The sequence below is a fragment of the Anopheles coustani genome, chromosome X (assembly GCF_943734705.1).
Source record: "Anopheles coustani chromosome X, idAnoCousDA_361_x.2, whole genome shotgun sequence".
NCBI lineage: Eukaryota > Metazoa > Arthropoda > Insecta > Diptera > Culicidae > Anopheles > Anopheles coustani.
Genome location: NC_071290.1, coordinates 16733002 through 16749408, shown reverse-complemented (window position 1 = coordinate 16749408; position 16407 = coordinate 16733002). Strand labels below are relative to the sequence as shown.

Sequence of the window (16407 nt, the reverse complement as noted above, 5' to 3'; positions counted from 1 at the left end):
TCGCAGACGCCGGTACAGTCGGGAGTGGTGTAAACTTTTGGAATTTTATTTTACTGCCCGCACGGCGAACGTCGGGAGTTCGATCGATCGATATTGATTCTTCCTCGGGGGTCGGTGGTGGCGACTCTTCGCTGCACCTGAGTCCTCTCTAAGGCGTGGAGAGTGAGCGGGGGGGAGGTGTATACAGCGCACAGACTACCTACTTTTTAACAAACGGGGAAAACAAAACCTAACACACACACAGTACCAAACAAGGCTGATACTCGAAACGTATGCTAACTTTAATTGCTCAACATCGACCACACACGCTCGAGGGGAGGAGGAGGAGAGTGACGCCAAAAACAAACAACATGCAAACATTTAAAAAAAAAACAAACAAACAAAACATGAACAACTAGTACTAACGCACAGGTAAACGGCAGAGAATACTACGGACGCAAAACAATAACCACTAGCCATCGAACTCATTTTCGTGCAACTAAAGTCTATCTTATCGTTTAAGTCTCGCAACTTTGAGGAGGAAAAGAAAAACACTAGCACACACTAGCGAACATGGGAGGAGCAAGTCGAGGTGTATTTCCGGACATAAGACAGAAAGATTGGAAGGAGGAGGTAGCTCCAAATTTTGCTCGGTGTTTGTTTACGATCAAGGAAAGTGAGATGTTTACGAAACACGAGACAAAGATATTCATCTCCGTCGCGCTAACAGATGCTTCTCGTAAGTGTGAGAGAACCGTGCACCAAGCAAGGCCGGACCGGAAGCCGCTGATTGATTCTAACGCGATAGAAAAGAGGAGGCGGAGGTCCTTAATCATCCTACGCCGTTTCGAAAACTGTAACTGTTTCGATTCGTTGCCAAGGATGGCCGGAAAAAGGACATCCCACGCATGCATCCAAAAACAAGCGAGTAGAACTAAATTAGCATCTTCATCCTTTACTATAATTATATACATATAGGTAAAATGACGTACATAGAACAAAGCGGAAGCGATAGGAAGGAGTGAAGCGAGGTCCCTCACTATACAAACCACAACGACACCCATTCGGCACGTCACAACCACCCACCGTGTCACAACCATATACCTGCTAAGGGGGCCGGTGGGAGGGGGGTGAGGGGATGCGCGCGAGGTACGTTAAAGGAACGGGGGACTACCAAATAGGTGTGAGGGAGGAGGATAAAAACAAGTCAATCGGTAATTTTGAGAGCGAAGAAATAAACGATGCGACGACATAACCAACCAAAAGCAACGCCGGGTCGATGTTTTCCTTAGCCGATCAAGTGTGATTGCCTATTCCAGGTTTTAAGTCATCGCATATGGTAAGTATCTTTGCGGAACAACGAATAATTTTGCAGACCAAACTGAAAATAACCGGTGTTCCTTGTTTAATACCGTAAACAAAGTTAAATTTTCAACTTTCTATGTACGTTTTCAACAATTCCAATGTTATTTACCACTTTTTATACTGTTATACCGTTTTTACCACAGCCCTTGTTCAACCAAAGGAGGAGCTAAATTATTGAATTGCACTTCACTCGTTCAATTCTGCAGAAAGTACTCATTTTAAACCGGATATCGGTTTTCACATGAAACTTATCAATTTGGATTAAACAAGTTTTTCAACACAGTCTTGTGCTTGGAATATTACACTTCTGGCAGGACACGAATAATTCGAACATTTGTATTCGGTTTTGTTTGCTGTTAATATATGCTTCTTTTCAGTTGATTTACGGAGAGCAAATTTTCCACCCTCAGGTTATGCTTTCTGGATTTGTTTTTCGTTCCCAACATAATGTTTTTGCATGTATTTGAAATCTTACTCGAGAGAGTTATATTTTCACACATGTTCGATACGTCGAAAGAATGTTGAACAGTTCGACGGAGTTATTTGCTAATATGAAATAATATAAGTAGAATCCTCTATAAACTGTTTTGTTAATCTCCCCCAATGAATCAAATACTTACGCTAATCGAGAGGAAAAGAAATAAGGCAAAAACAACACATAGAACTGATTGTAAAAACTAAAAACTAAGTAAACTACATTCTAGGTTCGGTTGTTAAAAGCAATGTAATGGTAGACCGCAAAACTAGTGAAATGTAATGTACATTCGTCTTTTTTTTTATTCGTTTATGTACAAGTACAGATTAACAATCAACTGGTTGTGGTGGAGTAGTTTATAGTTTTTTTTGTTTGCTTTTGTTTATTTAGTTGGCTAGTCATAGTTGCTGTGGATGCCCCCCTAGGTAATAGCTTTGAGTAGAAGAACGAACAAACCGGAACAGGGATGCTCGGAATGCGAGAAACCAAATCAAGATTGCGGGAGGAACCCCCCTCCCGGGAAGAGCGATAGTAGAAAAGGAGGAATGGAAGGAGAAAGAGTACGAACGGTAGGAAATATTTGCCGGATGTTTTCCTTCAAGAGGGAAGATTGTTCTATTACGTGTGTGTGTGGGTGTGTGAGTGAGAAAATATTTGATTATAAGTTCTGCCTTTCTGCCCTCTAAACTGACTTCTCCTAAAGGCTACGGTTACCTAAAAAACGTTCTACGTAACTCTACTGCCTGGCGATGTTGCACTATATTGCTTTGCTTTTGTTGCGGTTTTTTACCCCCTTCTCCCCTACATCTATACCTGGGTGTTGGTACAATTCTTGCGGACAAATTCTTTTCGATTTGTATTTGATAAACCACAGCCAAACCCCCTTAGAGCCAACTGTCAATCTTCTTCAAACAGACGAGGACGAACGGGAGAGGAGGGAGGGGGGGGAATGGGAGGTGGATCACATGAGAGGGAGTTGTCATGCATTCGAGATGGACGGGAAAAGAAAGCATCGGCGTCAACGGATGCTTGGCATCGGTTTTTGCGTGTGCACCATTTTCCGATAAACCGAACCGATGGTAAAAATAATACTTACAATTATAAAAAAAAAGGTCATTGCAATAACTTTGCAATATGATAGCGTGCACCGCACCGTATCCCCTTTCGATAGCAAACACCTGTTTTCGCAGGAACCAAAACCAACATCGGCTTTCAAGCGTACGATTCGGTTCCCGAACGAAAACTGTCTTTTCGCAAACTTGAAGCTGTGTTTTGGTTCACAATGTTTTATCAAACAAAAGAAATCCAAACGAGCCACCGTAGGACTTAAGAAACCCAAACGAGCCAAATGAGCGTGCAAGTGTAGCACGCACGAAAAGGAGCAGGCACAGAATCGCGTTAACTAGTTCTAGTTCTGGTGTAATATTGATAGATCGTAGGTAGGTGGTTTCTACCGCGTTTCTCTAATAATAATTCCGTGGTACCGGAGTGCAACTCTCGTCGGCGGACAACTCGGCCCGGTGCCCGACGTACGCGTGCTAAATACAAATCCGATTAAAAACCGAACCAGACATGCCCGAGGAATGGGGCAATCTCTAGTATATTTTTGCAAAACAAAATACAAAGACAAAATATAAAATAATCGTTCCCGTTTAGACCGGCCCTTTAGAGGTAGGTCCACGTACAGAAAAGGTAAAAGTCTAATAAGCCCTTAAGACCAGGCAGGCATGACCGAAGACGGTCGTCAGATGATGAAGAAGGCGAAGGATCGTTCCCCGTCGGGGGTTGTGCCATTGTGGAATTACGTGCTATCATGGAATGATTTTGATATACACCGTTTTCGAGCCCAGATAAGCATCGTTCAACTGCTTCTGTATCACTGTTCAACCGTAAGTAAACATTTGACGTCCAAGTAAAATACTGTCGCCTATCTGTGCATGGTTCAAACGTAAATGAATAAAGTTCATACGCAACGAAACATTTGATGCATCCAAGCGGATACGTTTACATGAAAAAGGTTTAACTTCGATTTGTTGATTTCATTTGCAAAGACCATTAGAATAAAAATAAATATAATTTATAATTCAGGCACATTAAAATCTTATGATAATCGGCATTCGGCTTAAAAAGTTCTTAATCTTCGTAAGAAGTCGTTTTACAGTTGTTGTAAGTTTTCGTGGATTTTGGGATGGCATTTCTTCATTATTTTCGTCTGCCATGTTCGTCAATAACTCACTTGAATGATTAAAAAAGCTCTTTGTGCTCCGCAGCTAATTATTTACCATAAGATTTCCAACTCAATGATTGTTTTACAAAGATTTTAAAAAGCGATAATAGGACAAAAAAACTAATCCGGCCAATATAAACCTGCATTGACATCGGAGGCATCAAATGTTTCGTTGCGATTGAACTTTATTCATTTGCGTTTGGATCATGCACAGATAGGCAACAGTATTTCAGTTGGACGTCAAATGTTCACTTACGGTTGAACAGTGATACAGAAGCAGTTGAACGATGCTTACCTGGGCTCGAAAACGGTGTAAGAGGAATTGGAGAGAAGAGGCTATAACTTAAAAACAAAATAAAACTTCCAGCGTGGGCTCGAGAAAAGAACGGAAGGAGAGAGCTCACACTAACAAGGGCGTCGGAGGTGAAAACGAAACAGGAAATTAAAACGTACAAAAAAAACGGAAACAGAAGATCACGCTTCGTGCGTGACGAATCCCCCGGCGCAGCACGGCGACGCGAAAGCGAACGGAAGGAAAGTGGTCAAGGAAACTTAAATGATTAAAAACGGCTTTGGTAAACGCCCTCCCCTATCTTCTCGCTTATTGCTGGTGGCGCCGGCTGGTTATACGTACCCCCTTTCTACCGCCTCCTTATTCTACGGCGTGGAGCTGGTCACCCGATCCTGAGAGTCCTGCTGCGGTGGCGATGATGGTGGTTGCTGCTGCAATTGCACCTGCTGCATCTGCTGTACGAGAGGCATCATCGGCTTTCGGGTCGGCAGCTTGATGAGCACGGGTGGCGTGGTGCCGGTAGCGACACCCCGACCGGACAGCTCACTGCTCGAACTGGCATTGCGCGAATGCTGAGCCGACTCGACCTGCTGTTGGTTAGCAGCGGGTGGCTGTTGCGCCGGTTGCTGCTGGCGCTGGTCGGGACTGATCGGTTTCTGAACCAACGGTGCCGGGGGACCCTTATTGCCGGGCAGCTGGTTCGACGTTTGTGGCGTCATCTGCATGTGGTACCTAAAAACAAAAAAAGTACCGATAAGTATGGACGAAAGCGTACGAACGCGTTTGGGGATTTTACTTGTAAATATTCTCCGTACTCTCGACGACACCCTGCGTGAGGTTGAGGCTGCGGCCCTTCATGCCCGTCTCCTTGGACGGCGGGGCCCACCAGTTGACCACCCGCCCGACCAGCGGCATCTGGCGCAGGATACCCTCCTGCCGGAGCTTCTCCTCCGCCTCGCGCTGCAGATCGATCGTAGCCGCCTCGATGCCCTTCTTCAGTATCTCGGTCATCGTGTCGAAGACCTTGGATTTTTCTTGCACCGAGCGCGCCGTCTGTATCACCAGCTCCAGCAGCTCGTCCACGTCCGTTTCGCTCATCACCATGCCGAATCTGTGAGGCAAGACGTGTGTGTGAGTGGTATTTGATTTTTGCAATATTTTGACACGGAAATCCTATGTTTCCTATGTGTTAGATCAAAGCAAACAAAGCAATCAAGTAGTCATAGGTTCCTGTATGGGTTGTTGAGTGAATAATGATATTAGATACTCGTACATTACACTAGGAAACGTCCTCAAAGGTGGCCATTGAATGAAACGCAAGCTTGCATTTCACGTACACCACGTTAATTTTTGTCATTTATGATATTCTGGTGTCTGCAAGAAGTAAGCTAGATAGTGTCTGTTAACATCTGTTAACATATAAAGTCTTTGTTCCAATATGCCTTCGTTTGACTAATTTTGGATTGTTGTGTTGTGTACATCGTTAATCGATTAAATGGACACTTTGCATCGGTTATCGATAGGAAGGACGGAGGGAGACTTACTTAACACAGATTAACCCCTCGCTGCTCTCGCCCTGGGAGAAGGCGCTGTCGGTTGCCTGGAGCGCCTCGACCAGCGCCTGGTTGAGCTTGTTCAGGTAGTCCTTCGCCTGGTCGGTGCCGAGCGACTCCCAGCCCTCAGGCACGTAATGCACAACGCCGAGCCCGGCCCAGTCGTGCAGCTCGACCAGCCGGAGCACGCTGCTCTCGGCCACCAGCTGCTGGAAGCGCACCCGGTGCAGGACGGTGGAGCGCAGGATTTCGATGTGCGTCTCGAGCGAGCGCTCGATGCCGAGCAGCGTCTCGGTCGTGCGTGGCAGCTGCTCGGCGTAGCCGGTCCCGAACGGACAGTAGCGGATGACCGTGCCGTACACCTCGTGCTCCATCACCGTCACGTTCAGCTGGGGCGCGTCCTGCACCAGATTCTGCCCGAACCAACTATTCAGCCGATCGTAGTACTGTGCGTTCGAGCGGTTCTTTCTGATGCCGACGTCTTCCGCCGGCAACGCAGCCGCTCCTTCTTCGTTCTCCCTCTCCTCCTGCTCCTTCGCCTCTCCCTCCTCCTCGGCCTCAGCGGACTGCTCGGAGTGGCTCCGCGAACTGCCGTGGCCATCAAACTGGAACAACACTATAGGCACGGCTTGTCCGAACAACGTCTGCGAAACAAACAAGAATATACAATAAAACACGTTCCAAAACAACGGAATCTTTCTGCCGAACACGAAAAAGACCTAATAGCTTTAGTTGTGCCATGCTAATTTCCTTTTGTAACTTTGAGTAATATCTTGTTCTTCTTGACGGTAATATCTAAAAGCTTCTTATTGGTTGTAAACTAATTATGACGTCACACTTAACTGTATTTCCCCCAGCTGGTTAAAGCAACGCACCAACATCACACATAAAACCCCTTTAAACAATTTCCTGGAGGTAATTCAATCGTCTCGAGTTTCAATGACATACGCAAAATATACATAACGGGAGAGAAACAAATCTGACCTCAATGCACAAAAGTCAATGTTGAAATTGAGTAAATACAAAACAGACATTGAAAAGTTAATGTTTTGTAATGAAATTAGCACGTAACCCCCAAGAGATTATTGTAACAAATTAAAATAGATTGAACTTGAATGTTTAGCTGCACATCAATAACAGAAAGAAGTAGGAGTTGGTCAGTTCCGTAATTACCTCGTAATCGTACGCTTGCATTAATATTTTCCGATATGATTCACTCGATTCGTAGAACATCGGTTTGGTCTGAAAACGGGGGAAAGATAAGCGTAAACAAGAAGGGTTGAAATATGTTGAAATTCCCGCACTCACCACGACGTGGATGCCGTCGAACTGGAGCAGCATCTTGCACAGCTCTTGGCACGAGTCGAACGCGGAGAAGATACGCTCGGCCAGCTGGTCCGCGCCGAGCACCTCTAAGGCCGACCACACGCTCAGGCTGGAGATCCGCGTCGACAGCACCGGATCGCTGTCGAACACGGTGGACACGCCCTGGAACCAGCCCGGATCGTTCGGTGATTTGTGCACGAGCACCGACGGAACGCCGATCACGCCAAGCCAGGCGTCGAGGCTGAGCGTCATCGAGTTGGGTTGCGTGGTCATCTGTGGAGGAGAAATGTTTTGAAACGGATGCACCCGAGAAAGGCGGGGGTGGGGTTTACCTACCCAATGTTTGGTGAGCACCAGGGCGGCCAACCCGTAACCATGGCAGTGCAACCATACGCGATGTGAGGCACAAATGGCGATGAGCTTCTCGAGATCGTCGCTAGCACCGGTCGTCGCGGACCCGACGGTGCCGATCACCATCATCGGGCGGATGTCGTACCCAAGGTCCGCCTCGATCATGCTCTCCAGCGCGTTGAGGTTCATCCGACCGGCAATGCCATCGGCGGCATCGCTCGCCTGCTCCGACGGAACGAGCCGAATGCACGACTGCGACCAGCCCATGTAGCGGCAGGTATTCTCCACCACCGGCAGCAGCTCGGACTTATCGGACAGATAGATGCTCATGCCGGACGGGCCCGTCTCGGTCACCGCCGCACGGAGTTCGGTCTGATGGTGCAGGTACGCGATGCGCAGCACCTGCAGCGTGCACTCGGCATCGTCGCGATAGAAGGCGGTGTGGAACATGGCGAATTTGAACAGCTTCCCGAGCCAGTAGGCGGTTTCGCACCGCACCCGTTCCACCAGTAGGAGCAGCTGCTTGCGGCTGAGGGTACGTACGTACGCCGCCGTCGAATGCTGCAGCACCGCCAGCTGGGACACTTCGTCGAGCACCGGCAGACAGCCGTCCTGCTGCTCGTCGTCACCGCACAGGTTGGCGAGAAAGTCCTCCAGCGTTGCCATCACCTCGCGGGGCGATTTCTTCGACGGCAGCGGTTCCTTTATCGAGCCCGAGCGCGACTGCACGTCTGGTTTCGGTGCCGACTGGCTTTGCCCACCGGTTTGCACGCCACCCGTGACGTGCTCGATCCGTGTCAGTATTGCGGACGCTTTTATTTCTATCTGTGCCAGGCTGGAGCGTACCTAAAAGTAGAAAAACGTAGTTGGCTGTCACTTGGCCAAAAATGTGTTGCTAGGCAATTTGTCGTGCTAGGAGGGATGGGCTTCCTACGTGGCACCCTTTAATCGGCCGGTCGACTAGCAGCCCTTAGAACGCTGAACTCCAGCCGCACGGAACAACAGTCATTGGCCAGCTCGGGTCTACTTACAATCGAGGCTGCTATTTCGGTCGGCGGTGCCGGAACATTTTCCAGCGGGCCATCCGCTCCGGCAACTTCCCGCGGATTGTCGCTGCCACCATTATCCACTTCGCCGTCCTTCATCACTCGGTCTCTTTATTGGCTAGTCGGTTGTGCACCGGAATCTGACAAAAACACTCCCTACGGCCAGTACCAGCTATCGGGTCTTAGTTCAGGTGACGGCCGATGGGCATTATTTATTATGTGGCAAAAACGTCACCGTCCGCTTCGCAAACTGCCAGCAGCCAACCGTGATGTGATGAAGTTCTCGGTTCTGGGTTTGACGTGGTTGAACAAACAGTACGCTTCATTCACACCGAGCACAGACAGGGCGGAAAGGGAGGGAAGCAACGGGTACAGCAATCGTCGCACAGTAGGCTAGCGCCGGAGAAATGACTGGACGCTTAATGCTTAATGCCGTTAGGACAGTTGGCAGCGTAATTGACTAGATTAGGGAAAAAGAGAAGGCAGATACTCACCTCTAATTGGATTTATTAAAGTTCTTACCTTGATTATGTTTAATATAGTCTGAAGTTTTGACTTCGCATTCGGCACCTGCATCGAAATGATACGTCGGACATAAAAGAAAACCTTATTTAATTGTCAAAAATATATTCCCACGTTTCCAGAAGGAAATGGCTCGGAAGCTCTGCAATCAACTGGGAAGGTCGCTGTAATCTCCAAACAGTGAGTATAAACAGAAGGAAGAAATGATAGGCAGAAGACGTCAGAAACGAATGAAACAACAAAACAGCACATACCGCTGGTTACGGAATAAAAGCGGACAGAAAATGGTTCCCGGCACAGAAAGAAAGGATAGTCACTAAAAACAGGACTGCGATACAGCCGTTCCTTAATCCTTTTTAGGTCTTAACGCTTGAAAAGGCCCAGGAAGCTGGATTTAAAAGTCGTACCTCCCCTCGCTGGAGAGGTAGATGAAAAAATATATTTTTTGTGTACCTTTTTTCGATACCCTCTGACAGCAACTGATAAATGTTAGGGTTTGTTCGATTTCAGATGTTCGAATGTTCCTGATATTTAATAAATTTTGCATTAAACTACCGTAGGTTAGATTTGTGTTGAAATGAATACAACTTGCGTGATAATATTTTTATCCGCAAATCGCCGTCTTCCGGTGCACTGTGCACCATTGCATACGGTGCGCTGGTTTGTTTTGTTTTTGGTAAACAACAAACAAGTTTCGTTCCACTCAGCGGAAAAGAACGAAACATTGTATTTTTATACGCAGCAGATTAATGAAAATGTTTAAAATGTGACTATTCTTTCCTTTTTGCGTCTCGGAGAATAAATAAAATGTAAACTGGTCGAACGGTGCTGTATCAGCTGTCAGTGCAGGGGTTTGACAGCTGTGAATTTGTACGCAGATTGGGACAAAGCTTCGAATCTGACGTGTATCGCTGATGGTTGGACGGTACAGGTGCATTTCTCCAGCACCAAAAGGTCGCCATAACTGTGAGGGCCGGCAACGCGGAAGGGAGGACATCTCCCGGGACATTGGATTTACTTTTACGTTCGAAGCGGACCAAAGTAGTGTGATTGTGAAATAGAAATTGTGCAAGTCTCGAACGTGCGGTGGTCGAAAGTTTGATCCCGGGAAGTGAAACGTTTCGAACGCTTCGGCGAGTTTTCCCGCAGCGATGGCGGTGGCCGATAGGAGGAGGGTAGCTCTGGCCTTTATCGCTGGGTTGTGCTGCCTTGCGGGCTTTGCGGCCGGCGTTGATCGGAACAACTTTAAAACCTGTGACCAGAGCAGCTTTTGTCGGTGAGCTTTCGTCGTCCGTTCGTCCCCGTAGCTTTTGGTCCGCGGTTCCCGGTTCGACGTTGCTAATCGGATGGGGTTTTTTTTTCTCTCCATTTCCAGCCGTTTGCGTTCGTTGGAGCCACAGACGAGCGAGTTCGTCGCGTTACCCCAGAGCCTGCAGCAGTTCAAGCAGTTCATCACCCTCACGCTCGTCCATCAGCGCACGCAGCATGAGTACACGCTGAAGCTGGCCTGCCTCAAGGGCGGCGCTACGTTCCACTTCCAGGTGGACGAAAAGCAACCGTTGAGCGTGCGCTACCGGGTGCAGGATGCGCTCGTCCAGGAGCCCCAGTACGGGCAGACGCGGGTCGAGAGCAGCTCCGAGGCGGCCGTCAGCGTGGCGTGCGGTGACGGAGACGGCAAAGCGACGGTACAGCTGGCCCCGTTCAGAGTGGACTTCTACCAGCAGGACAAGCTGGTCGTGTCGGCGAACGCGAAGGGCATGATGCGGTTTGAGCATCTGCGCACGAAGCAGCAACCGCAACATAACGACGAGCAGGGTACCGACCAGGAGCAGCCTGAGGAGCAGGCGGCCGAGGGCGGTGCGGCGGGTGAAGATGTGCCACCTGCACCGGCTCCGGCCGAGGATCCGGGTGCGTGGGAAGAAAACTTCAAATCGCACCACGATTCGAAACCCAAGGGACCGGAGGGGCTGGCGCTGGATTTTACCTTCCCCGAGGCGAAGGTGCTGTTCGGCATTCCGGAGCACGCGGACACGTTCGCGCTGCGGCACACCGCGACCAAGGGCACCGATCCGTACCGCCTGTACAACCTGGACGTGTTCGAGTACGAGCTGAACAACGGGATGGCGCTTTACGGCTCCGTTCCGGTGCTGTACGGGCACGGTGAAACGACGACGGCCGGTGTCTTCTGGCTGAATGCGGCCGAAACGTGGGTGGACATCTTCAGCGCGAACCGCGAATCGAACGTCGTGTCATCGCTGGTCAATCTCGTGTCGTGGAACAGCCAGACGGAACCGCCGGCGGCGAACTTTATCTCCGAGAGTGGCATCATGGACGTGTTCGTGCTGTTGGGCCCCGCGCCGACCGACGCGTTCCGTCAGTACACCGACCTGACCGGGCACGGACCGCTGCCGCAGCTGTACGCGATGGCGTACCACCAGTGCCGGTGGAATTACAACGACGAGCGCGACGTCGAGATGGTGTCGGCGAAGTTCGACGAGCACGACATCCCGATGGACACGATGTGGCTCGATATCGAGTACACGGACGGCAAGCGCTACTTCACCTGGGACCACCACAAGTTCCCGCACCCGGTCGAGATGATCCGCAACCTGACCGACCTCGGGCGCCACCTGACGATCATCATCGATCCGCACATCAAGCGCGACGGCGGCTACTTCTTCCACAACGAGTGCACCGAGCGGGGCCTGTACGTGAAGAACAAGGACGGCAACGACTACGAGGGCTGGTGCTGGCCGGGTGCCGCCAGCTACGTGGACTTTTTCAGTCCGGACGCGCGCCGCCACTACGCCGACCAGTACCTGCTGGAGAACTTCCGCGAGCAGTCGGCGACGGTCGGCATCTGGAACGACATGAACGAGCCGTCGGTGTTCAACGGGCCCGAGGTGACGATGCTCAAGGACAACCTGCACCACGGCGGGCTGGAGCATCGGGACGTGCACAATCTGTACGGCCATATGCAGCTGGTGGCGACTTTCGATGGGCTGCAGCGGCGGGGCGAGGGTAGCCTCCGTCCGTTCATCCTGACGCGCTCGCACTTCGCTGGCAGCCAGCGGTACGCGGCGGTCTGGACCGGCGACAACATGGCCGATTGGGGCCATCTGCAGGCGTCGATCAAGATGTGCCTCTCGCTGGCGGTCGCCGGCATCAGCTTCTGCGGCGCGGACGTCGGCGGTTTCTTCGGCAATCCGGACGGTGAGCTGTTCGCGCGCTGGTACCAGACCGGCGCCTTCCAGCCGTTCTTCCGCTCGCACGCCCACATCGACACCAAGCGCCGCGAACCGTGGCTGTTCCCCGAGGACGTCAAGCTGGTGATCCGCGATGCGATCCGCAAGCGCTACCGCCTGCTGCCGTTCTGGTACACGCTGTTCTACGAGCACGAGCGCTCCGGCCTACCGCTCATGCGCCCGCTGCTCGCACACTACCCGACCGATGTGAACGCGTTCGCCATCGACAACCAGTTCCTACTCGGCGATCAGCTGCTCGTGGCGCCGGTTCTCGAGACCAAGCAGACGCGCCGCGAGGTCTACTTCCCCGCGCGCCCGGACGGCACCGGCGACTGGTGGTACGATTGCGACACCCATCGTCGCCACACCGCCGTCGGGCTCGAGCCGATCCCGGTCGATAGCTACAAGGTGCCGGTGTTCCAGCGTGGCGGTACCATCGTGCCACGCAAGGAGCGCGTCCGGCGCGCCTCCACCCTGATGCGCAACGATCCGTACACCCTAACGGTGGCGCTCGATCGCAACGGGCAGGCCAAGGGTACGCTCTACATCGACGACGAGACGAGCTACGAGTACCGCCGCGGACACTATCTCTATCTGCAGTTCGAGTACCGTGACGGTGTGCTGAGCAGCCGGTAAGCATTCTTTCTTCGATGCCGCTTCTCTCTTTCAATCTTAACATACATTCTAATCGTTTCCCCCCACCCCTTGATTGCAGAAAAATCGACTCCACCGCCACCTACCCGACCAAGAGCTGGCTCGAGCGGGTCGTCCTCGTTGGGTTGCCCCAAGCGCCGAAGGCGGCTACGCTCTACACCGACGCGTCCGGCTCTGCCACCGGCCAGCTGGAGTTGGAACGCACCCAGGATGCGGTCATCGTGCGCAAGCCGGACGTCTCCATGACCGAAGCCTGGTCGATTAAGTTCGCCTTCTAGGCATGGCAAAAAACAAAACCCGCATAACTCATAGAGCACATGCTTGCTTCTACGTAGAAACCTTTTCTTGATTTTCTTTTAGGAATCCACTAAGAAAAAAAAACAAAAACAATTCGAGAGAAAAAAAAACATATTTCCCTGAAAGAGCTAGAAGAAAATAATGGAAACGAACATTTCACCGAATACTATAAAAGAGAAAACAAAAGAAAAACACAAAAAAAAACAAACATTTCACCGAGAGACCGTTGTGGTTTCTAGTTCGAGAGAATAAGAGTCGGCAGAAAATAGAATAAGAGTTGGAAGAGTAGTAGAAATTTAAACCATAGCTCATTAATTTCATTCAGACCAGGCAGGTTAGAAAATTACGTTGTTCAGAGCAAGATGCGATGAACTTTAGGACTCACAGCAGATAAATAATGAAGAGTACTGCAAATTTATGGCAGACGCAGAGTAGAAACGAACCGCATGGCTTCAGGAAGGTGTGTGCCTAATGTTTGACTGGCCCCGTTAGCCTAAACATCCATCGTGGAAGCACGTCGTGATAGACGCATGAATATGCATGTAATAAAACAAAGTGAGTGTCAAAATTGCGTGTTGTTGTTTATGAACAGGAATCTTCTTCTTCATGCGTACTTGGTTTGCGTTGCCTTACGTTGTTTGATTTGAGTTGTTTGAGTTTCCAAGAAGGGTTCATTAGGAAAAACATCCCATTATCTCCACGATGGAGCAATCTTACTTCACCCTGTCAGCTGTCCAATGATGATTGAACATCCACACTATCGCCTTATCGTTTGAAGGTGGCGTTCTTTGCATCAACAGAGTGCATTATCTCTTGTTTCATAGACCCCGTTTTTGTTTATCAAATCCCGGTGGAGAGGACCATGACGAAACGACTAAGTGGCAATGACACCTTTTCAGCCATCTGTCGATCTTGCATAAGACACGACTTATCTTGTCTAGGGGAGGTCCAGCAAGTCAGTGGGGGGCTTCATTTTCTGTTTGCGATGAGTTGACGCTTTGTTTCAAGTAAGGTAGAGTCAGGTAATATGCAGTCCTTAAGAAAAAACATTAAATTCGTGTAGTCCTAAATTTCTATTACCACAATTATTAGCACTACCTTCTATTACCAAATACCAAAACGAATCCGATTAAAGCTCTCAAAATGTTACTAAAACCGAGTTTTTCGAGCACTTTCTTTCACGTGTAATAAAAATATTGGGGAAAAATGATCCAATTGAAATACAATTTAATTTACGGTCTTCATTTTTGAGTATCTATAATTCTATGATAAGTTGGACCATTTCAAGAAATTTAGTAATATTTAATTTCAACCTCAAATGAATTCGTTTTGTTGCCCTTCATTTTGATATCAGTTGTTTTGTTTGCATTGCAACGAATTTTATAAGTTTGGAAAGCTTGAGTATTCGGCTTGCCTGTTTTTTTGTTGTCTCTAGTAATATAATTCTAGGATTATGAATTCAAATCTATCTATAGTATTTAAGTTGCGTACTTGATTCATTTTATGTTGAATGACTTTCAGAAAGTCCTGCGATTTAATATCTCATTTCAAACAATTGTTATAGATTAACAAAATCTTACACGATTCCTGACTTTAATTTCTCTTCTCTGTCAAACGTGTATGTAGAACTGTGATATTTCGAGAAGATATATGCCACATTGCATTGTTCAAAATTTTATCAATTCAGCTAAAACAATGCCGGTGCATTTTACCCCGCCGGTACATCATACCCCACTCTCCCCCACCTAGAGAGGCTAATCACAATGTCCCGGGGAAGGCCTGATGTTTGAACGGCAGCTTCATTTGCCTACTGATTTGAGTGTTGTTTATCATTTGCAAGTCAATTGGATTGTTTGTCTAGAAGAGTTTTGGTCCATGGAAAGCACGTCGATTACAGCATAAAGAAACTGCAAAATTTCGATAAATCAAGCAACCTGTCATCTCGTCGTGCGAAGGCGTACGACGATAAGACCAAAAACCCGATGTCGAAACAGTATGGGCCTATTTTTATTTGCCCCCCGATCGATCCCGATGTGGTTTGATCTATTAATTTGGGCGTTGTGTTGGTTGCTTTCACCCCGTTTCGATTGTCCGCACCCATCCGCTTCTCCGTCGCCATGCTTCGTTCGTATCGTAAACAATTATTTCTCCATAAAGTGGTGACAGTTTTTACGCACGCCGCTTCCGAAACGAGCTTCCAAAAGCCTGCCCCGAAACCGAGGACCCCGTTCGGTCCGGTCGGTCTGGGGAAATTTATTTAAATCCAACATCGGCGTGGGTGGGGGCGGGGACCTCGTGCTGTCAACGCTGGCGGCCGAATTCGATTTATGCCAGCCCGGTGTGTTTAGGGCTAGGTTTAGACGTTTTCCCGTCCGTTCGACCCGCAGACTCGCGAGGGGGATTTATATGTACAATATATATATACTTTTTTCGGTTGCACGCTGGTCGCGAGTTTTGCAGCTTTCCGCTTTCCGTGTCGGCATTTGACGGCACTTTGTGATTGACAATAAATTTACTGCAACCATCACGCCCCCGCCCCGTCCGGTTTACCCTGTGCACGGCCTCCAGAAACCAGATGGAGGATGCACATAGCGGGGGAGGCGGAAGGGAGGAATGTTTTTTTCCCCCCCGTGCGAACCAGATGGGACTGGGCCAACCTGATATCCACCGGCGCGCGGATGTCTCGCAACCGTCTAGCCATAAATCAATTTTCCTCATTAATAACTCATTCGGGGCCGATAAATCACTTCGTAATGATGGGTTTTCTTTTTTGTCATGCCCACCCAACTTCGTGGGTGGGAGCTGTGTGGTTGTGTGTGCGTTTTTTTTTATTTCATTTTATTTCGGTCCGTTTCGTTTTCGTTTTTCGGGCGCTTCTATGGTGAAGAGTTTTTCCTAATGTTCGCTCGCCGCTTCGGTGGACAAATTTGCGTCGCATGGAAAACCCGCACACCGGTGACCTGTAGCGTTTTCGCGTTGGGTTTGCTTTTCCGGCACAGCTTCGATATTTGCACCAAAACGGGTACGGTTTCGCAGCGCAATATTTTTCAATAGTTTCAATGAATAGTTACAATG

At 49.1% G+C, this 16407-nt stretch overlaps 2 protein-coding genes across 3 annotated transcripts; one reads left to right on the top strand and one right to left on the bottom strand.

Moving 5' to 3' along the window:
- Positions 1-3910: 3910 nt before the first annotated feature.
- Positions 3911-8799, bottom strand: LOC131268846 (pyridoxal-dependent decarboxylase domain-containing protein 1). 2 transcript variants are annotated; one of them, XM_058271131.1, is made up of 7 exons: positions 8600-8799; positions 7554-8414; positions 7200-7490; positions 7065-7133; positions 5883-6535; positions 5135-5449; positions 3911-5070 (listed from the first exon to the last, which is right to left on the bottom strand). In XM_058271131.1, the coding sequence occupies exons 1-7, from the start codon at positions 8711-8713 to the stop codon at positions 4704-4706; spliced, it is 2670 nt and encodes an 889-aa protein (XP_058127114.1). In that variant the 5' UTR covers positions 8714-8799; the 3' UTR covers positions 3911-4703. The 2 variants fall into 2 exon arrangements, with proteins under 2 accessions (XP_058127114.1, XP_058127113.1); XM_058271130.1 differs by having other exon boundaries at positions 7200-8414.
- Positions 8800-10072: 1273 nt separating this feature from the next.
- On the top strand, positions 10073-13616 carry LOC131269684 (neutral alpha-glucosidase AB). Its single transcript, XM_058272171.1, has 3 exons — positions 10073-10412; positions 10512-13013; positions 13097-13616. Exons 1-3 carry the CDS (start codon positions 10288-10290, stop codon positions 13311-13313), a joined length of 2844 nt encoding a protein of 947 aa, XP_058128154.1. The 5' UTR covers positions 10073-10287; the 3' UTR covers positions 13314-13616.
- Positions 13617-16407: the final 2791 nt, after the last annotated feature.

Excerpts from the sequence above, each read along its gene's own strand:
- LOC131268846 (XM_058271130.1), bottom strand. The coding sequence starts at position 8,713 with ATGAAGGACGGCGAAGTGGATAATGGTGGCAGCGACAATCCGCGGGAA. Across the intron at positions 7,134-7,199 it reads TCGACGGCATCCACGTCGTG|ACCAAACCGATGTTCTACGA; the intron begins GTGAGTGCGGGA and ends CCCCGTTTTCAG. Across the intron at positions 5,450-5,882 it reads GAGGGGTTAATCTGTGTTAA|ATTCGGCATGGTGATGAGCG; the intron begins GTAAGTCTCCCT and ends CTTGCCTCACAG.
- LOC131269684 (XM_058272171.1), top strand. The coding sequence starts at position 10,288 with ATGGCGGTGGCCGATAGGAGGAGGGTAGCTCTGGCCTTTATCGCTGGG. Across the intron at positions 10,413-10,511 it reads GACCAGAGCAGCTTTTGTCG|CCGTTTGCGTTCGTTGGAGC; the intron begins GTGAGCTTTCGT and ends CTCCATTTCCAG. Across the intron at positions 13,014-13,096 it reads GACGGTGTGCTGAGCAGCCG|AAAAATCGACTCCACCGCCA; the intron begins GTAAGCATTCTT and ends CCTTGATTGCAG.